The sequence below is a fragment of the Dermacentor albipictus genome, chromosome 3 (assembly GCF_038994185.2).
Source record: "Dermacentor albipictus isolate Rhodes 1998 colony chromosome 3, USDA_Dalb.pri_finalv2, whole genome shotgun sequence".
Lineage (NCBI taxonomy): Eukaryota > Metazoa > Arthropoda > Arachnida > Ixodida > Ixodidae > Dermacentor > Dermacentor albipictus.
In genome coordinates this window covers 82,308,834-82,331,193 of record NC_091823.1, presented here as the reverse complement: position 1 = coordinate 82,331,193, position 22,360 = coordinate 82,308,834, and the positions used below count along the sequence as shown (strand labels likewise).

Below are 22,360 nucleotides of genomic sequence, written 5' to 3'. Positions count from 1 at the left end.
TTAACGAATAAATACATTGTGCACTAATGGCCCTGCGCAAAATGACTAGTGCAGTGATAATACAAGGGCATCTGCTGACTGCACGATAGCTTAAGGTTACGACTTGTACAACTAACAATTCTTTGTGTTGCTCCGCTGGCCGTGCACCGGAATACACATTGTGGCGTGTTTTCTGTAGATTATATATTGTTACTATGAGTATATTTCACTAACATTAAATGAGAACTGTTTAATCTGTCTCCATGCTGCCAATTCATTTACGTAAATTATTTTTTAAAATTATTTCTTTGACGATAGCACTTACCGCGTTTGGTACCTCTATGTGGGGTTATCGCTGAGTAATATAATGTTTTATTTATCTGCCCTGTTCTTGAACCCCGTTCCCGTTTTGCAGTTTGCCCTTCTAGAGACCGTGTCAACAGCAATCTTTGACCGATTTCCAAGCCTTCGAGAAAAGAAAACATTCGTGGTTCTCGCAATATCAGTCTTTGGCTACTTCGGTGGTCTAATATTCACGACACGGGTAAGTCGACAACTGAAGCCGTGCTTCTGTTGTATGTGTGCGTGCGTGCGTGCGTTTCTTCTTTATCTGCAGTTCTGTTCTATTTTTTGCTCATGGTCGTTCACGGATTAACAATTCATACTTTTAACGACCTCTTCAGATTTTTAATTTTCACATATAGCTAGTTTTTCACTTGTAAATAAGGTTTGGCTTAGTAGTGAATAAATGAATTTATTTGTTTCGGTTTCTATCTTCATAACAGGCTGGAGTCCACTGGCTGGAGCTATTCGACAAGTACGCCGCAAGTCTGTCCGTGCTAGTCATTGCCATTGGGGAGTGCACAATTATCGCCTGGTACTACGGTAAGCGTAATCAGTAATGTACCGCGTATGCATTACTCAACACTCAAAGGAGTTGCCATCATAATTTATAATGTTTGGAGTAAACCATGCAGGGTAACGGAACATTGCAAAGTTCAATATAGAGGATTAAGCAAGCACGTTGCAGTGTAATTCAGATACCCCTACCACTTTCCTTCTGTGACCTCATATCCCAGTGTCAAATTACATTAACGAAAAGAATTAGGAAAGCCTGATTATCACAACTCCAGCTGAAATGCTCCGATAAAAACAGGCCATCCGCTTACAGGTTGCGTACTAAACGAGTGCGATTTATTTGCGTTGGTCTGCCGTATACTGGGCAAGTCACATCCACTTGAGAAAGCAACACTTCCGCTAGTTGCACGCTTGCCGGTTCAATTCACTTGGATACCGATAAACGGGAGTGAATGCTCTGAATTTTTTTTCACTTTGCGATCGTTTTTATCGGCCGTTGAGTGAGCCACCATGTTGTCTATGCGCTTGTGGGGAGCTGCGTACGCTATACTTGAGCAAGAAGTTGTATCTTTCTCAATTCGGCACCGATTGATGCAAAAAGCATCTAAGAATGACTGGTCTGCTTTGATGAAAAGTTTACCTGCTGCTGGTACGTAAATAAGTAGAGAAAAGAAAGGTAATATCACTCATCGCTACGTAATTGCTGCGCTAAGAGAAGTTTTATTTTCTGTGTAAATAGAAAGAAAGAAAGAAAGAAAGAAAGAAAGAAAGAAAGAAAGAAAGAAAGAAAGAAAGAAAGAAAGAAAGAAAGAAAGAAAGAAAGAAAGAAAGAAAGAAAGAAAGAAAGAAAGAAAGAAAGAAAGAAAGAAAGAAAGAAAGAAAGAAAGAAAGAAAGAAAGAAAGAAAGAAAGAAAGATGTCTGATATTTTGGTACTTCAATGCTAGCAACGTCGAAGAAGTGCCATATTTATTTGTTTTTCACTGAAAACGTCAGGCAGATTTATGTGCAGAGATATAGGATATTGATGAAAAATTGGAGACTTTCACTAAAGTGGTGTGGCTGCATACATAATACTGTGCGCAAGGAGGGGCGATGGGGCAGAAATAATTTAAGGAGAACGGGCAAAAGAACAAGGAAAAAACTGAGAGGAGGCCATAATGGTACTTAAAAATGCAACGACAAAACGTATGGCATTGCGATGTCCATAAGCTATGAAAATATTATTAATGCTTCGTCGTGCGTCATCGTAACATGCGAGCTTTCCTTACTTTTTTAAAACATTGAGTTATTCATACTTGTGTCACTTCTGTCTGCACAGGCGCGGAGAAATTCCTCTGCGACATCGAGAAAATGATCGGATCTCGCTCCTATGCGTGGACAAGGTTCTGGACCATCATGTGGAAATACTTCACACCAGCCACGTTAGTGGTAAGCCTGTCTTTGTATCACACGCCTACGTCGCTGTCTTTTTATGCATTGCCATTTGCTGCACATGTAAGAAAACAATGCAAATTGGGACTTCAAACTTAAACCATATGATACAGCTTAATTGGCCACCGGGACGCGCGAAGATTGTGTATACTATGTTATTCTATGCTTCTGTTACACCGTTGACCAGATGTGTCATAAAGGTGTATTGTTAACACTCAACACCACGTGTCCGGTCACATCAGGTCAAAGGTCAAAGCACGTGGACGAGCTTCTTGGACGATACCCAGATGGATATGCGCCATACTATGAGAATCATGATCATTATCAAGATGCCGCGATCATTTCCAAAAGTTAGACCACCTGCTCCTTGGCCAATCCCTGGTTGTGGGTGTGTGCCTTAGCACGTAAATCATCATCATAATCAACGCGCAGCGATCATCTGAAGGAGCTAGCGGGCATCGGCACGATTGATGTATACGTGCTGTTGTGGCCTAATCAATCAAGAAAAAAAAGAGCGGTTGAGGCCTGATGGTTAGCGCATCGGACTTTCGTGCAACAGCCCGCAGGTTCGAATCCCACTACTGGACACGCTTTTTTTTTTCTTTAGTACTAAGGAGGAATCAACTAAGCGAGAACCCGACCAGCGACAGATCGACAGAACCAGGCGTAACCACGGGATGGTAGGCAAAAAAAACTTCGCTTTAAAAAAAAACAGGAAAAAAAAGAAAATAACGCAACGTATGGTGGTAGCACACCCAGTTGTGAAATGTTAAAGCAACAGTTGACTACTGGACCTCTGTCTACTAGACTTATCTATTTACTGTGTCTGGAAAAACAAAAGCATGCATATTCAATCTAATGTAGATATCTTAGAAAAAAAATATACCGAAATTGGCCGCTAGGGCGACTGTATCATGAAAAAGCTGCAAACTGTGACAAATATTCTCCTAAGTTAGGACCCCTTGCATTTCTGCTGCGTTAATAGCAAGAACAACGCATCTAGGAGAGCCCTGCAATATTTTGTGTCCATCACTAATCTACGGGCTTGCACCCACGGTTTTCTCTGCTGTAGCCTCAATCTACCGTGTCCACGTCAATCTCCTTTATCAGCCACGTTGATTTGAGGCTTCAGAGGCGACAGCAAAGCCACAGTAGTTTACCAAATAGCAACTTGGGACTGTGAGATACTGGATTTAATATTTTTTTTACGTCCATACTATTTTACTGGCTTTCGCACAAAGTCTTAGGTGAAGTGAGCGCTCGCGGGCAAGAGATTAGGCGAGAAATCTATCTGATTCGCTTCATAATCCGCCTACAGTCGTTGCTTGAGACAAAATATGAGCGCTTGCCTTGAATGCTGCACATCCTTAAGTGGCATCCACGTGTAAGGCTTTGGCGCCATTACGGCGTGGCGTCGGAGCACGCGTTTCATCTCGCGAGTTCCTCAAGCAGAAATGATGGCCCATACGCCTTATAATATTTGCACGAAAAATCACGGCATTATTTGCACGAAAAATCAACATACCTATCTGACTAATTAATAAAATGTAACAAATTAATTTTTTAATTAATTACTTTATGGTACTTACTGAAATTTACAAATTGTAGCCGGGTAGTTTTCAAGGCAGAGTCACTTGCAATGAATTCTGAGGATGATACCAGTTGGGGGATAATATTTCCCGAACTTAGCGAAGAAATAGATTGGTGGTCCAGTTAGTTTTGTGCTTCAATTCATCAAACGGTTCTTCTTTTCAAACAAGAAAGTAAGTGAAGCAACAGTGTATTTTACTGCAAGTTTGATGACGCATATCTGGAAAATTGTGTCATCTATATAATTCATTGTAAGTGGATATGCCTTGCAGTCTCACCGGCTACAGCTTGTAAGTTACAATGTGTATCGTAAGGTAATTTCTTTAAAAAGGAAACTGAGTAAACATTTTGATTTCTCGTGGAAGTAATTTGCGCCACTTTGAGTGGTCAAGCTCAAAAAGAGAGCGAGAGAAAGAGAGAAAAGGGTAGGTAAGACATGGAGGTTAGCCAGTGTGAGTAGCGGCTGACTTCCCTGTGCTTGGGAAAGGGCTAAAGGGAATAAAATCAGTAGAATTGTACTATATACCACGGGCGAATAAAAAAAAGTTCTTAATGTCTTCACATGAACACCTGGTATATACGCGTTCTGTCTTAAGGAGTAACCTCGAGGACCCTATTTTAGTCGGCATTTGACTGCGGGCACCGGGCGGAATTCAGAGAAATGGACGCGTCAGCACAAGCCCAACATACGCTCAGGTTGCATGCGTTCTGTGTGGAGGGTCGCGGCTTCACGGATTCGTTTGCCTGCAACTTCCGCCGTTGAGTTGAGTCAAGGAAGCATGTTATCACGTGGCAATGACAATGAATGCAAGCAAGCAGAAGTATGGGGATCACCGCGCGGAGAGAGACATAATTCGTCGGAATAACTCGCCCGCTAAAGTCGAACTCAACGGCCTGACATACATAAGGACAAGGAATTCGATTTTTGTCGGATCGATCAACGTCGATTACGATCGACCGCTATTTGCTGTGCGATATCGTGCATTAAACAACAGGCGGTGGTCATTACGACAAATTGTAGCGCTCGCTATATATACATGCCTCGTAATGACCGCGTAGTATCAGGTTTCGTCACTCGAGAAGTGGCCATGAAAAGTGCGGGCAGGGATTTGGTGAAGAGAAAACGCCTTGCGCAGGAGCAGAAGCTGAATGTGGACAGCACAGATTTAAAAAAAAAAGATACGTAGCAAACAAAAGTGAAACGCAGAACCGAATACATGTGGCAATACAATTCAGTGATCACGATGGTGATCGATGTCCTTCATGTAGACATTAAATATGCAAATGACAGGGCTTTCGTCACACCTGCATCTACACTCATCACTAGCAGTATACCCGCTTTTGTGTGAAGCAAACTCAAATATTGGGAAAACATGCGTTCCGCAAACAAAATGAATACATTTACAGTTTCGACAGAAGGCCGGAAGACTGGGAGCGACGGCAAGCTTAAAATAGCGTCACCACGGCTTTTTTTATCCATTGAAAGAAACCCGCAAGTGCACGCAAGGGTGCCGCGCGACTGGTTTCTCGAGGCACTTTGCGTGTATTCGCGGGCTTCTCTCACGCTCGGAAAAACACTTTTATGTAGCACGTATTGGGGAACAGAAAGTTGTAGCGGGATTTTTTCATGCCAGTGTACAATTTTATCATTGACACTTTTCATCTAAATATAATATTTAGAAGTTGATTATTTAATGAAGACTAATTATCTAATGCAGTGGAATGAAAAAGATAGTTTATCTCCAAGCGACGGTAAACAACATTACCTTTGTTCTGTCGAGCTACGTGGCATTTGCGCATATTTAAACTCTGGCTAAAGTTAGCTGGGACACCCTGTATGCAGATTTGATATTTCAGTTTCTGAGTACACAGTACATCACTGTGTGAAATGTTGTGGAGTTTTTATTTTTGTAGCTAGGTTTATAATTTTTTGCTTGTTTGTTTTTCTTTTTTTCTGCTTTTTTTTCTTTTTTGCGACACTTTACTGCTCTGCTAGTACACGTACCTTTTTCAAGTACTGCCAGTTACTCGGCAAACGAAGCGCCTTTTTGATTCACTATATCAGTGTTTTGTTTCGAACAGTGCCACGTTTGTTTTCCTGCCTTGTAGCGGAATTGCGATTTGTCAAGTTGGCTCCTAGTCTTCTCCTTCACTCGCACGTATACCTGCCATGACTGTTTTACTATTAAGCACAAGGTCACAGGATCGACTCCCTGTAGCAGCTAGCGGCCGCATTCGTACCGGCACGAAACGCAAAACTGCCCGCGCACCGTGCTTTAAGGGCAGGTCAGCGCATGCAATCACAGATAATCCATAGCTCTTAACGAGGGCGTCTTTAAAATGGCATTAAAGTAAAACATTAACTCAAGCTAGATTGAAAGATTGCATTCCGTTTCACACATCGCATGCAGCGCTGTGGAGACCAGAGACAAGTTTTGTAGTGTCTGCGTTCTCACCAACAAATACTTATGTGGTTTTGCAAGTGATTCGGTAAAACGCTGTTTTATTTAGATTCAGTATTAGGCGAGAGAAAAAAACATATCCTTAAAAAGCAATAACGCCCGCATTTGTACGGCTGCTAATACGTAATTGTTTGAGAACAATTTCGATTTATTTGCTTTCCTTTCGGGTATTTAAATTTTGCAAGCCATCGTGGCGGCGTTACGAAAAGACGCCGTTGGCCGCAGCGAAGCATATAAGACTGCATGTGCGGAGTGATACATTTTTGGTGACCGAACTACTTGCGTAGCTTCCATAGCGTTGCACGATAAGTGTGAAACGGGGTATAGTCCTCTGCAATAACGAATTCGCAATTCGTAGGGAGAACAGGGATTGAAACAGAGACGTTGAAACAGCAATTTTAATTCACAGGTACACGACCATTTGTCTGTTTGCAGGATGAACAGCTGATTGCTGAAATTTCACATTTCTCACGCAGTGAATGCTAAAAGCGGACGCCGGGGTGAATGGCGTCCATATTCCCTAGTCGCTTGCACCACTTTCACAAATGCTTAGCCATTACACTGCGCAAGGCGGTAAAATGCTTTCTTCCTTTGCTAAATAATTTATTCAGACAAGCTCACTCCGTATTGTTCCTTGTTTCCCAGTTCATCCTGATCTTCAACATCGTGGAACACTCTCAAGCGAAAGGCAAGGACTACCCGCCCTGGGCCATCGGTGTCGGCTGGACCATCGTGTTCATACCGCTCGCCACCATTGTCGTGCTCATGGTCATCAAGCTTTGCTCAGTGCCTAAGGGCAGCCTGGCACACGTAAGTTGTTCGCTTGGGCTCGCACTACGGGGGTCGTCCCGTTTAACAGGCTCCAATATTTATTTTACAAGAAAACGCTCTGCTCCCCCTAGTGAAGCTAACCTTATGTTAACAGCCGCGTACTGAAGCGACGAGTATTTATTTTGTTCTACCTGTTCTACTGTAACGCTGCTTGTGCAGTTAGAGATTTGGACATATTTGGGGTTCCAGCAACATTGATCGAAATTTATTTGGTGTATTCAACTAGGTAAATTTCCTACTCAAGTGAAATACAAATATTCGAGAACGAAAGACCTCCAAATATCGAATCGAGTATGGGATACCTTTCTGTTTCTAAACAAAGAAAAATGCAAAGTTTACTTTAAACTTGCCTCATAAGAAAGGGGTAGAGCTTGTTCTGGTTCGTAGAGCTTGTTTATGGTTCTTGTGGTGACGTGAGCAATTTTACGATCTTTTCTTCATTTTCGTTTGGTTTAGTGCAGAGTTGATTGGAGAAAAAAGACAGATAAAGTCGCTGACTCGCTTTTCCGAGCGTGATTTTTCAGAGTTATCGAATAATCGGGCCTAGCCGCATTAGCGACACCATTTAGTGCATAAAGGCACTGACATTTTTTCCACTGTTGCGGAAATGTTTCGTGAACAAACTTAGTAAACATTACTGCTTATTCGGGAGGAAGATCATTCCTGCCGCGGCAATTAGCTTCGAGTGCCTGTTCAGAGCGTCCCTACAGAACAGTCTGTGAATATTTAACGATCAGTCAACATGTTGAGCAATCAACACCCTTTAGTGTATTTTGTCAAATTTTAGCAGCTCTTGGCTTCGACACTAGCACTTTTCATATTCTAAGGGTGGCAGGTGTGCATATGATACTTGCATGTAACGTCGTTCGAAACCCGACGTCTGGCCAATTGAGTATTTGCAAACTAAAAACAAGTGAATTCTCGCTATCTGACGCATTATGACAGTGACAGTAATAAAACAAGAGAGCAGCGCGTCAGCTGATGCATGTAGAGTGTTGTGTCATCTTGAAGAAGAAAAGTGTTACATTACACGAATGACGGAACCGGCATTTTTTTTATTTTTTTTTTCGCAATCTTTATTCGCTACGGCAGACACCAGAAACGTTTGCGGTGACCGCTAATAAACTCAATAAACACCGTATTTATTCATTTTCAGTTGTCAACCTTCCGAAACATATTGTTTCGGAATCGAATCTAGTCATTGCTGAGTTCATCGTAATTTACCATGTATATCGATGTCGGTATAACTGTTCGCGACATATGCCGAAAATATGTGCGCCCCTGAGAGGGGCATTCAGCGCGCTGTTATGTTCCCTGGCACTCATCCATGCACACTGCGGGAGAATGCTATGCCGAACAACTGTGAACCTCGCGTGCACATTGCGGCGACGGCTATTTCAAAGCTGGTGCTCCTTCCTTCCAATTTTTTCTAAGAACTACATAGGCACTGATAGCATCCACTAAGCGATAATTTGCTTTCGTTTCAAAAAGAAAGAATCTCTCCGTAAGTTGTCACCTTAAAGTAAATTTTGCTTTCATGTCATTAACCAGCTCATCTGAAGTCGGCCGCTGCGTTGCCTGCGTATTAGGCGCTATAAAATAAATTGAGTCATGTATATACGGCATTATCTTGAATAGCCGTTGCCGGTTGTGTATTTCACGTCGCGCGATAATCGAAACCGTGGACATGTGACCTGGATACATGGGAAGCAAGGGCATCACTAAAAACTCTCAGCAATGATGATGTTCCTCGTTTCCCGTCATTACATTGTCTTCACCCGCAAGGTGACCTGCGCTACTTAATCTTCGTCACTATGCCTTCCAAGCCACGAGCATGGAGAGTTTCCGTTGACTTCTTGTCAGCTTTGGTGCCTTCAAAAACTGAGAACAAATGTTCATTGCGCAATTATGCCATCGCTCTGAAAAGCATGAAGGGAACTGTCTAGCAGTGCGACGTCTTTTATAAATAGGATTCACGCGGGCGAGGGTTGCAACCCTGTTTCCACATCGCTGCCAGCTTTCCGGCTATCAAGACTGGCATCTTCTCCTGGCACACAGTCGGTTTTCTGGCACACAGTTGTGTCATGGATTGCCAGACGGGGCGTTGACGTATATGGCTAGTAAAGCTAGTGCCAAATCACCTGATGTAGAATGATATTTCGCGCTCTCGCATGTTGTAGGCCTCTGCCCTTTGGATTGATAGCCGCTGTCACATTGGCGACCGTAAGCCGCAAATCCACAAAATTATTTTGATGCGAATCATTTGTCTTTCTGTTTCTTGACTGAGCGAATTATACTCATTGTCATATTCGCATAGCAAGGCGACGGGGCTTAGCTGCTAATGCGTGGGGTACTATTCGTTCCTTCAATATCTGCGCGAACACTGTTCGTGAAGTTCCAGGGAATCACAACAATGAGTGAGTGACTTTTTTTTTATCCGGTAATATTTTTGTAATGCTCTCGCTAGGGCTTATTGTATGTATAATTGCAGCCATTTATCTACAGAACACAGTGAACGTAGGTACAATTCTAGTCCTGCCAAGATTTGAATCTCCGAACGATCATTTATAAAATTGAAGTGATAATTAATTTCCTCCTTGAACACTGCAGGGCAGATTACTTCGCATATGGCGGCTAGAATCAGTGATGTTATAGGATTAATAGCGCAAGATCGGCCCAGCCATCGCAGCAAAGTCCGCTATTAGCTAGATGATACACTGGGCAGCTATTAAAGGCAAACATGGGTGCAAACGGCCTCTTTGTAGCTTGTTATGACGTCCTAATCCTCTTCCTCTTCTATGTGGCAGCCCTTTGTGCAGAATATTAGTCTTGTCCGGTGGCAACGATGACATCTCTCATTCACGTTGATGTCGGTATCTGACTACCTGTATGCTTGTTGTGTCCTCTACAAACAAAGTCAGCTTGCAAAAGTACTGAACATCTATTAACATGTTACGATTTATTCATTCTTTTTTAAATCCCTATGTGAAAAGGAGTAGCCGGCGCCAATTAAAGGCGACAACATCCCCTAAACACTGTATAATAAAAAAAGTAGGAGGAGTTCATAATGGATTGTATTCGTCACATTGTCTCGTTCGTGACACCACACCTTTCTCGCAGCTGTTTAGCAAAGAAAGTCGCTGCTATAGGTGATGGATTGCACACAGTATATACACATGTTCATGCCCGGAGGTCGTGACATGCGATTGCATCGACTGGGCGGCAGTTTTCAGATCTTTTTTATTAAGCTTAAGATGAAGGAGTTGCCTCCTTCCCATTAAATGGCACCGTTTTGATTCGCACCTCGTAGCTCCATTTATTCCCATTTATCGTCGCTGCGGGTTTCTTGTCGCGAATGCGAGCTACCGCAGTGCCCTCGTCACGCTTCCTTGCAATAAATCGATCGTCGTGCAAGGAAAGAATGAGCTTGAATATATAGCTCGACTACTCGATTTCCCGGTGTTCTGCAACAAAACAATATAAAGAAACTATCAAATAAATACTATTTTATTCGTTTACATGCTTTCCCCCACGAATCTGGTATCATTCGTCGGCATCTTGTGCGGTCACGGCGAAGCTTTCTGTTTAAGGCTAACAGACGATGTCTGGTGCATAAAAGCAAAACAATTGTTTACCCATGGGGAGCTATTAACAGACGTTCGGACTTAAATTTGGCTTCCATGAAGGAGACCTAACGCTTGTTCTTGTCTTCGTTTCAAGTGGCCTTCACATCTAAGGAAATATTCAGCCTGGTCGATCAGTTGGTATAATTTACACAAAAAATAGAAAAGAATGTTAAAGGAGTACCGACGTGAGAATTTCCATTCATATTTTGTTATTTACTACAGCGAAGGCTGCCTATAGCTACCCTCCCGAAAAATCGTGGCGGCGAACAGAAATCTCCTGACGGCAAAGCCAACTTTCTCGCCAGTGTTCAGTAGCTTTCAATCAAATGTAGATATCTTGGAAAGAAATATACCAAAGTTGGCCGCTAGGACGGCTCTATCATTACGCCGAGTTCTATTTACTTGTCGTTATTAGTTAGCTCACAGTGAAGTCGTAAACGTTACAGAATTCCCGCCTGCTGTCAACACATGGGCATTTACGGTGGGAGTACGGTCACGGAAAAACGGCTGTAACTCTTGTTTTATCGAAACTATTCTGAAACAAATTATATGACAATTAGCCGCTAAGACAACTCTAACATTGCACCGTTTCATGTTCTTTTCTTAATTACGTAGTTCACAATGAAGTTGTATGGTATGATGCTATGAAGAACTTTATTGGGTCCTGAAGGTCAACCCTAGGTTGACGCGGGCCGCTCCCACGTTGGGACTGTCAGGCCAAGCCCCTCAGCCACATTGCAGGCCTTCTGGACTGTCCGTAATTGGTCAGAGAGTCATTCACTGTGCAGCATTTGCCGCCGCCATTCTTGTTCCTTGTCACAGTCTGTGAAGACCGCGGGGCACTGCCAAAGCATGTGGTCAAGAGCAATGATGCTATTGCACTTACTACAATTGGTTTGAGTTTCCCTCTCCGGATAGATCCTGTTAATAAAATCTGGACTTGGGTATGTCCTTGTCTGTAGCAAACGTTATGTGACCGCTTGGGCTCTGCAAACCTTACCGTGTGGCAATAAGTATTCCCTTCTGCTTAAATAATAGTGCTTCATGATTTCGTTATATCTTAATAATCGATCCCTGTGTTCCCCGGGTGAAGAGTAAGTTGCTCGGTCTTGAAGAGCGCGGCTAGAAATTTCCTCGTGCTGCTTCATTTGCCACCTCACTGAGGTTTCTCCGAGCTCCGTCCACCAACCTTAGATGTGCAGGAAACCAGCGGATTTCTATCCTCTCACTGTTGACCTTCTATAGTAATCTTGTTGCCATCCGTGTCACATATCCGTTAGTAAAGTTACGTGTGGTTGTTCTAGAGTCGCTGTAGATACGTGTCCACCGATTAGCCCGGATTGCTAAGGCGATTGCTACTTATTCTGCTACTGTTGGGTCCTTGGTATAGACGGTGATGGCATCCCGTACGTTACCTTGAGTGTCTACAGCAACGGAGATATACGCATCCTTATTTTTAACCCAGACAGCGTCAACGAACACCGCCTGCTGCTTATGTTGATCTATGTCTTGAAGGAGTGCCTTCGCCCTTGCCTTCCGTCTCTCGTGGTTATGTGTCGGGTGCATGTTCCTAGTGAACGGGGTCGTCTTAATTTTTTCTCGTAGCCCCGCTTGCAATTATGTTAATAATTCTCCTTTGTTGGTGTGGTTGTTAATTTCTACGCCTATTTCTTCAAGTAGTGCCCTCCCAGGTCGTGCCCCATTAGTTTCTCCTGGTGGGCCACCTGTTGAGCCTCAGCTATCTCTTCTAGTGTGTTATGCTGCTCTAGGCGCAATAAGCTATCATTGGCCGTGCTGACGGAAAGTGCAGTCTGTATAAATCGTCTGATTAAAGCGTTTAGCTTGTTCTTATCAGCCTGTGTCCATTGTAGCATGCCTGCCACGTACGAGAAGTGGCAAAAGGCGAATGCATGTACTAATCTAATGGCACTGTCTTCTCCTAGCCCTTTACGCTTGTTGGTAATTCTACACAAAAGCCCAATTACTTCTTCTGACTTGTTAGAGATATGTTGTATCATCCTGCAATTAGATCCATTCGCTTGCAGGAGAAATCCTAGCACTATAATAGTCTCCACCCGCCTGATTGGTTCTGCATTCTTGGCGTATATATCAATGCGGGGTTCTTCCTCTGGTATATATCCGTTCGGCTTGCGCCCATGCTTACTGCTCCGTAGTACCAATAGTTCTGATTTTTTAGCAGAGCAGTTCAGTCCCATACTCTCCAGTATTGTTTCCACCACATAATTGCTTTCCTGTAGTTTGGTCTCCCTTTGTCCCATATTACCTTCGGCACTCCAGATTGTTACGTCATCTGCATATATTATAGCATATATGTATAGATTAGCCCAGGCACGTACCCAGGGGGGGGGGCCCTGGGGGGCCCGCCGCCCCCCCCCCCCCCGAAATAAAGTGGCATACCACCCCCCCCCCCCCCGTCCCCACTCACGCCACCACTCCTCACACATTCTTAAAGCGCCACCAGATCAATGTTGAGACTTCGCAGCTGATCATCGGTCAGTATTATGCTGCCTTTTTCACTCCTTTTAGATGGCGGTAGTTATCGCCATCTCTTGTAATGTGAAGGACAGTTTTCTCGTAGATTCCGCACCCGCGTGATTAACGCGAGATGCGTTCGGTTGTCACCATCTATTTAACCGTCACCCGCATAGCTGTTGCTTTTGTTCGTTCAACCTTCTTTGTTTAGGCTGATCCTGGGACCAGGAGAGGGATGCGGCTGTTAGTCAGTTAGCCTGTACTCTCATGGAACGAGTTGCGGCTGGAGAAAACGCCAATTTCGTTTAACTTATCCCTTTGCTTCATTATTTCTTTGAGTTACGGCTCGCCGCGACGCTGGCAGATGTCCGGAACCATACAGACGTGATAAGGGTTAGATAAGGTGGGAAATAAAATAATATGAAAGAGCGTCCATCATGGAACCCCGCAATAACCCTTAAACCCATAAGCAAGATGAATGTCGCCCGTTACCTCGTCTGTTTTTCCCTAACTGTATAGCACTTTTCCTGCAAAATTGGCAACTGGAAACAAAAATCGCAAGGAGTTGAGAAATTAAGCGATCTACTAAGGGAGAGAGCCAAGGCAACAACCAAACTGCAAGCAAAAGCGAATAATAAAAAAGTTAACCGAAGTTTATGAGAATATTTATGGATCAACATTTTTTTATTTAAAAAGGAAGTAGAGAAAAAACGCCGCCGGAAGTGGAGAACAATTGTTTTGAATGAGGCTTCTACAGTTATCGGTCGAACTGCCTCACGTAGCCACTTCTCTGCTGTGCTTATGTGGGTATTTTTCTAACCTTTCGCGGTGAGCGCAGTACGTCTAGAATCGCAGAGTCCTGCGCTCTACGCGGTTGTATGGTACTGGCGGCCGCACAGCGTTACGCAATTCGCGGAACTGTCAAAATTGATCAACAAGGCGAAAATAACTGATATTCGAAACTATAACATGACAAAGACTGAAGAAGCCGTAAAAAATGAAGACAGCCTGAAATCACTAAAAAAGAAACCTGGCATAGGACAAACCATGATGTATGCACTAAAAGATAAGAAGGATAATATCATCAGCAATCTCGAAGATACAGTAAAAGCAGCGCAAAAATTCTAAGCTGACCTGTATACAGTACCCAGAGGAGTCACGATAGTTCACATAGAAACAGTAATGAAGAGGATAGAGAAACTCTCCTATAACTAGCGATGAGGTCAGAAGGGCCCTGCAAGATATGAAACGATGAATAGCGAGAGGATAAGGTGGGATAACAGTCGATTTAATCAAAGAAGGAGGAGACATAATGCTTGGAAAACTGGCGGCTCTTTATACGAAGTGTCTATCGACTGCAAGGGTCCCGGAAAACTGGAAGAATGCAGACATTATACTAATTCACAAAAAAAGGAGACGTTAAAGAATTGAACAATTATGGGGCCAATAACTTGCTCCCAGTATTATATAAAATATTTACCAAAATAATCTCCAATAGAATAAGGTTGACACTGGATTTTGTCAACCAAGGGAACAGGCTGGCTTCAGGAAGAGATACTTTACAATGGATCACATCCATGTCATCAATCAGGTTATCGCGATATCTGGAGAGTACAATAAGCCTCTCTATGTGGCTTATATAGATTACGAAAAGGTATTCGATTCAGCAGAGATACCAGCAATCGTAGAGGCACAAGGTAATCAAGGAGTACAGAACGCTTACGTAAAAAGCTTGGAAAAAATTGCTACATGCGTGAGGTATTTGTTTGTTTGAACGAGGCGCGTGGGCGCCATCATTCCAGAAAAGAGGAGTAAGAACGAACTGGGCTCGGGCTGTGAATCTAACCGGTCAGCGCATCAACCGTTGTAAATATAATCTGTAAATAGTTTCTCGTCTTACTGACTCGTCTTTCGCGTTAGAATATCGATCTACAGCTACCTTAATTCTACACAAGTAAAGCAGGGAGATACCTATAGAGAAAGGGGTCAGACAGGGAGACACAATTTCTCCAAAGCTATTTTCTACGTGCTTAGAAGAATTCAAGCTATTAAACTGGGAAGGCTTAGGAGTAAAGATCGACGGCAAATATCTCAGCAACCTTTGGTTTGCCGATGACATTGTTCTATTCAACAACAATGCAGACGAGTTACAACAAATGATTGGAGACCTTAAGAAAGAGTGTGTAAGAGTGGGGTTGAATATTATTATGCAGAAGATGAAGATAATGATAATTAGCCGGGCAAAGGAACAAGAGATCAGGATGGCCAGTCGGCCACTAGAGACTTTTAAGGAGTACGTTTACCTAGGTCAATTAATAAGAGGGAACCCTGATCATGAGAAGGAAATTCACAGAAGAATAAAAGTAGGTTGGATCGCATACGGCAGACACTGCCAGCTCCTGACTGGAAGCTTACCATTATTATTGAAAAGTAAGGTGTGCAATCAGTGCATTTTGCCAGTGCAATATGTCCAGTGCCAATGCATTTGCCAGTGCATTTCCCAGTGCATTTTGCCAGTGCATATGGGGCAGAGACTTGAGAACAAGTTAAGGACCACGCAAAGAGCGATCGAACGAAGATTGCTAGGCATAACATTAAGAGAGAAAGAGAGTGGTTTGGATCAGAGAGCGAACGGGTATAGACGATATTCTAATTGACATCAAGAGGAAAAAATGTAGCTGGGCGGGTCATGTATAGCGCCGGTTAGATAACCGTTGGACCATAAGGGTTACAGAATGGGTACCAAGAGAAGGGAAACGCAATCGAGGACGACAGAACACTAGGTGGAGCGATGAAATTCGGAAATTCGCGGGCGCTAGATGGAATCGGTTGGCGCAGGACAGGGGTAATTGGAGATCGCAGGGAGAGGCTTTCGTCCTGCAGTGGACATAAAACAGGCTGGTGGTGATGATGATGATGATGATGATGGAGGTGGTGGGCCCCCCCCGAAAAAAAATCCTGGGTACGTGCCTGGATTAGCCGCTAATCAAGAACCTAACCGGCGTCGTCACAGAGCCATTGGCGATGTATCACAGCGACCACAAGGCCATCATCACTTGCGTGACAAGATAAACATAAAATAAAGAGAAAAGAGACAAAAGAACAAATGATTGTGTATTTCTTCGTATTGAGCATAAATGACATGCATAACTATATGTATAGATCCGCAAGCAACGAAGACATCACATCATTATCGCTTACATATTTGCAACCGTACAACGCACGCGCGTTACTTTGGTATTGTTGTGTACCATTAATCGATTATGCACAAGAAGCAGGCTCAAATGGCCGCCGTTGTAGCGCCACGCATTACGCAGTCAGCTAAATTGGGCTTTCGCTCTTCGGTAATGGTGGCATAGCTCGGTAGTACGTTCGTCGATACGAGAGACAATGATGACGCTTTCAGAGAGCTCACCCCCATCTCAGAGCTCACCTGTGCTCACCAAAAGTTATGTTTCATCATCATCATTATCATCACCATTAGCCTATTCCTATGCCCACTGCCAGGGCGAAGGCCTCTTCCCACGATCCCCAATTTCCCCTGTCCTGCGCCAACTTATTCCAACTTGCGCCTGTGAATTTCTTAATTTCATCCCCCACCTACTTTTGTGCCGACCTCGACTGCGCGTCCCTTCTCTTGGCAGCCGTTCTGTAACAGTAATTGTCCACCGGTTATCCATCCTACGCATAAAATGGTAGATCACAGCAGAGGCCCCGGCCGACCTGAAAGCCCGGGCCCGGGCCGCGGACCGGGCCGCGGACCGGGCCGTCCGGAGCCTTTTCTGGCGGGCCCGGACCGAGCTCGTGCTTGAAGCCACGGGCCAGGCCGTACTCGAGCCCGCTCACTGAAGGGCCTGATTACAGTGCATTCAAGCACACGCGAACGTTATGCATTGCATGGTCCAAGGCATTCTGTGCCAAGCTGAAGTGATATGTGTAAAGTGCTGGCGCTTAGTGTGCTACCTTAGCAAAGAAAATTGAGAAACAGACGAAGTTCTATTTTCTTTCTTTTCCACAATAACTAACATTCTGTCTGCGTCTGGAAAAATCAATTTTCCTGTTGCCGCTTTTGCGACTGCACTATTATAACTCCTTATGCTGTTACATTTTTTTTGCGCTAGCGAGGGGTGTCTCTTTCTACTTGTGCGTTTACTTTATGCTGTATTATTTTAGCGCTAACGCAAGGGGTCTCTATTTCTGGTTATGCGTTTATTTTATGCATCATTATTCTAGCGCTAACGCGAAGGCTGTCTTTTTCTACTTGTGTGTTTATATTATGCTGTATGCCCGTGAATTTGCCTGTTTCTGTATATGTACATACATATTCGCGTGCTAAATAACCTCATAGGACCAAACCGTACGATCAAGGTGAATGCATACGCACCAGCGGGAAACTAACCGCACGCACAGGCAATGGGATAGATTGTTCCCATAGGAGAAACATATTTCGGTCTTTTATTACTCACGCACAGCAGCTCATTGGAACCCGAGAAGATGAGGTACAATCGTGCGGTACATGCGGTACAATTTGTGAGACAGACAGACAGACAGAAAACGAACTTTAATTAATCCTGAGGAGCTACTGTCAGGACCTCCTAACGGGAGGCCATTGTAGCCGCTGGCCGCGCCCACGCAATCTGTGAGAGAAAAATTTTTTTTTACTTACAGGCCGGGCCTGGTCATGCATGTTGGCCCTAGTTATACTTAGTAATATACACCCGGGCTCGGGCCGGGCCCGGGCTTAGTAATACGGGGCCGGGGTGAGCCCGGGCTTCGAACCACGTGCTTGGTATCAGGGGCCCGAGCTGGGCTAGCGCTTAACAAAGCGTGGCTGGGCCAAAAAAATCAGGCTCGTGCAGTGCTATATTACATCGTCTGCCCAGCAGCATTTTTTTGTCTCTTAATGTTACTTAGAATATTGGCTATCCCCGTTTGTTCTCTTATCCACACCGCTCTCTTTCTGTTTCTTAAAGGGACACTAAAGCGAAACAATAAATCAGTTTAGACTAATGAAACATTGCTTGAGAACCCTGCAGGCACTTATTTCAGAAGAGTAGTTTGATTATAGGTGAGAAAATGAAGGTCGAAGTATCAGTATTTGAATTTCGCTCCGAAACCCCAGCACCGGTACGTCAGCGTGACGTCAGGGATTCCAAAGTATGTTTTCGCATTTGGGCTGCGTTGGCTGAATAAAGGTTCCCGAAACTTGCCATGTTTAATATTTGGTTCCTTTAGATCACAATGTAGTCAATCTGTAACGCTATATGTAATTAGTAGGCCCCAGAAGATGGCATCATAAGTAGGCGTCGCCACCCGTATTTCGTTCTTGCGCTTTTTCTGGCTTACCAGACGTCTTATCGTTGTAAGAGTGGTGTTTTTGATGTTGTAGAACGGTAATTTACTGCAGAAGAAATCATTTTTCACTTTAGTGTCCACTTAACGTTACGCCTAATATTCTTCGTTCCATCGCTCTTTCCACAGTCCTTAACTTGTTCTCGAGTTTCTTTGTCAACCTCCAAGCTTCTGTCCCATATGTTAGCACCGGTAGAGTTCAGTGATTGTACACGTTTCTTTTCAATAATAGTGGTAAGCTCCTAGTCGGGATCTGGCAATGCCTGCCGTATATGCGCTCCAACCCATTTTCATTCTTCTCTAAATTTCCTTCTCATAATCAGGGTCCCCTCTTGGTAATTGACCTTACAAGGCTTACAAATGCGCAATTTGTCGCAATGATTTGGCGGTTGCTCAGCTACGGCGTCCTCGCGCTCGACACGTAAGGTGAAGAATTTGCGTGAAGAGGCCTAGGCATGCAGCAAGACGGAGGGATGTCAATTCGCGCCCACGGTCTCTGACCCCACGGCGGGCCCGCTACGAATAGGGAGCGTGCACGATTGCAAGATGACAGTAGAAGCCCACAAGCTGTATCATAACTTAAGGGTGTAAGCCTTGTAACGCATGAGTAAATGTGACTCGTGTATTTGTTAATGTTATTTCAGCGCCCCTATAGTGTCCATACACCCTCCGCAGCACGCACAAAACGTTTCACGCACCACACAGTAGCTACGTCGGCAACACAGCCACTCCGACAATTTTTCATCTTTTTTTTCACACCACCCTTCATCTCCTACCTTGCAGAACTAGACCTAGCAATCAGGCTAATCTGAGCGAGTGTCTTAATTCTGCCTTCTCTCTTTGTGCAGCGTGTGGCCGTCACCATGAGGCCCACCGAGGGCTGGGGCCCGGCGCAGACGCAGCAGTCGCTGAGGCCCGACGTCACGAACGAGAATGGTAGCATGAACGGCGGTATCGGGCGCGAGAACTCCTTCGACAACCCCTCCTTCAACGTGACTTACACGTTCGAGACGACCATCTGATGGCTGCAGGACCTCTGCACCTCCCTGCGAAGCAAGAACAGGGCCAACGACTGAATCCGAGCCGCCTCGAGGGCGGCTAACCGGACTCAGCGGACGAGGTGCAGACGGGCGCAGCCGCACTTTAATCAAAGCTGACGACTAAAGAGCATCGAGTTGAACGCGGTCCTCCCCAACTCTCCGCTCTGGTTCAACCTGAGAACGCATGCGGACACTCGGTGCCTGGTGACGCGCGTGCGACACCAGGGTTTGTCGTTTACGAGAACGCCGCTTAGGGTTCAAGATGTGATGAGGCAGCATGTTTCTTCGGAAACGCTTTTTTTTTGTTGGTGATGGACGTGGGCCGCACGCAGAAAAAGGCGTGTCAGATTGCGCTTCTTTTTTATTTTAGGTTTTCCAGCTCACGCGCGCGTCCAGCCGTGAGAAGTTGATTGGTGACTCCGCGGAGTTCGCCTTTTTGAGCTGTTCTGTGAAGGAGTCGGGAAGCCGAAGAGCACTCAGTAGGACAGTTGAGCCGAAGCCATAACGTTATATTTCCACGCAGACTCAACATAGGAAGAATGTTGTTCCCTTACTCAACGCGTGTCAGCATTTTAGTGAGAAAAACAGTGTGTGCTTGAAAATTCTGTTTAGCAAAATCTTCCTCGAACGAGGCGAGTGTAGAAAAAGTTATGACTAGCTGACCACGTGTGTAATTTTCATTTTATTTAGATACTGACGTCACACTCTGTTCGCTCATTGTGGCATTGTTTTATGTTTTTGAACTGTACTGTAACGTGTAAATACCTGCATTTCTCGTTTTATTTCTCACTTTGCGTGAACGTGTGGCTCTGTTTCCCGGTGAAGCAACCATCACGCCGCATATATGTTCTTGCTGACCTCAACTTGTCTCTGATCTCGTCACTGTACTTTCAAGCTGTGAGAATGCCTTTAAGCCCGCCCATCTTAATGGCTTTTCACTTATAGGCAACTCCTCTCAGTTGGAACCAGCCAAAAAGCAGCGTTTCATACGCATTTGTAGAGAGACATTACGTACAGTACATGCCAGCTGAGAAGCCTCACATTCTCACGGTTTCTCGACAACCGCATCATGTTGGGCACATTCCAGAGAAAATGACGTCAGCAAGCATTTCGATCGCCCGTCGCTGCTAGCGGCGTCTGCTTGTGATCCTGATGTTCACACGAGATCTCTGTAACATATAGCATCGTCAAGATTGACATGAAGTTTATTTCTCCCAACACAGCACTGCTTGTACAAAACGGTATATTGTTGATAGCCTGCTTATTTATTCGTTCGCCGTCGCTCTTGTTGGATGATTAACGGTTGAGTTTGAAGAAATCTATGTGACGCCCCTTCAATGAAGGCTCCGTGTCGTTGTCGTGTATGCATGTGATTTTCGTTTCTTTTTCGCCCGAGACAATATTTGCTGGTGTGAACAAATGATCCTGTGCTTATATATCGCACGCACTTTTCTTCAGTTTGCTAAGAGAGGGCGAATACTCACCGACATACTGCTAGACTTAGAGAAATCGTACGCTGAACCGCTTAGTTGGTGTTACATTAGTCGTGTATTGTGTAGTTTATGATGATGATGTTGTGGCCGTTCCGGGTAACTGGTGGTTAGAATGTGATCGCAGAATCCTTGTGACGAGTTTTTGTCATGAAGTGTGATTCCTCGAGTCGTTGACGCTTAGCGTATTATATCGAGTTATAGCCTTGTAAAAAAAAAAGTGACACTTGCAAAACTGATGAAGTGCTTGACATTGTACATTGAGAAGTTATTTTACATAGTTAACATTTTTGTAGAGCATAGCACGTAATTTCTGGAGCGGGGTGCACCGCCGCTAGCGGCCTCCGTCGATGAACACACACGATCGCTGCCATCTGATAATGCGCGTGGCCGCGCATCGCATGAAAATTTGTGTACGGGTTTTTGTTGCGCAGCATGCATTCTGATAGCAGTGGGAAATACTTGCGTTAGTCATTCCAACTAAGTGTTCAATGTTCCATTGCTAGTCGTACGTAGACTCTGAGAGTCGTAGTTCATGCTTACTTTGTCCACTCGGTTAAATATTTTGTTCCCGTACTCACAAATGGAATTTGTTTTCATTGGCGCATTTAATAACGCCTTACAATATTTACCTCCTGGCTTTACGTTGTACCAGTGTTTGGAAAACGTGGAGCTTTGCGTTTTGTCTTGTCATTTTTATTTTCGTGGGTGGGGCGACGAATTTTCGGGCGTAGTGCATAGCAGGTTATGCTTATTGACGTCAAACTAGTAGCATTAGTATGAGTGGTAAGAAATGAATCGAATGGCTGTAATCCCGTTTTCCCAGCCGTGAAAGTCGAGCGTACTAGTCCGCAGAGGCCCGCTCAATGGATTCTCACCGCAGTTCCATGACCTTTCAATACGTTACTCTGTCAGAGTTATTGGCCTTAGGATGTTAAAAAGTAAGCGATGTAGGTGTCCGAAGCGCAGTGGTTTGTTCCTTGCTACGTCTTCGAACCTTAGCCCGGAAACACGTTTGCACAAGGACTTGGCGGTGGTCTCTGCCCCAGCGACGGACGACTGATTCCTAGATCCAGTGTGCATTCTTTTGTTGACAAGATTTCTGAGGAGAAACTTGTTTTCTGCGTGTGCTAAGAGGAAAAGAATGCTCCCTGTGACGCCTGCACTTTCTGGTGATATACGCCCGTACCACTACTTTACCGCACCG

At 44.4% G+C, this 22,360-nt stretch overlaps 1 protein-coding gene across 3 annotated transcripts in view; it reads left to right on the top strand.

Moving 5' to 3' along the window:
- LOC139046655 (sodium- and chloride-dependent glycine transporter 1-like) overlaps positions 1–21,729 on the top strand; it is a 183,315-nt gene extending 161,586 nt beyond the window's left edge. For all 3 annotated transcript variants that reach the window (XM_070535697.1, XM_070535695.1, XM_070535696.1), the window contains exons 10-14: positions 395–523; positions 765–864; positions 2,157–2,266; positions 6,967–7,131; positions 19,472–21,729. In XM_070535697.1, coding sequence (XP_070391798.1) covers positions 395–523; positions 765–864; positions 2,157–2,266; positions 6,967–7,131; positions 19,472–19,645 — 678 coding nt within the window. In that variant the 3' untranslated portion in view covers positions 19,646–21,729. The remainder of the gene's footprint in view (positions 1–394; positions 524–764; positions 865–2,156; positions 2,267–6,966; positions 7,132–19,471) is intronic.
- Positions 21,730–22,360: the final 631 nt, after the last annotated feature.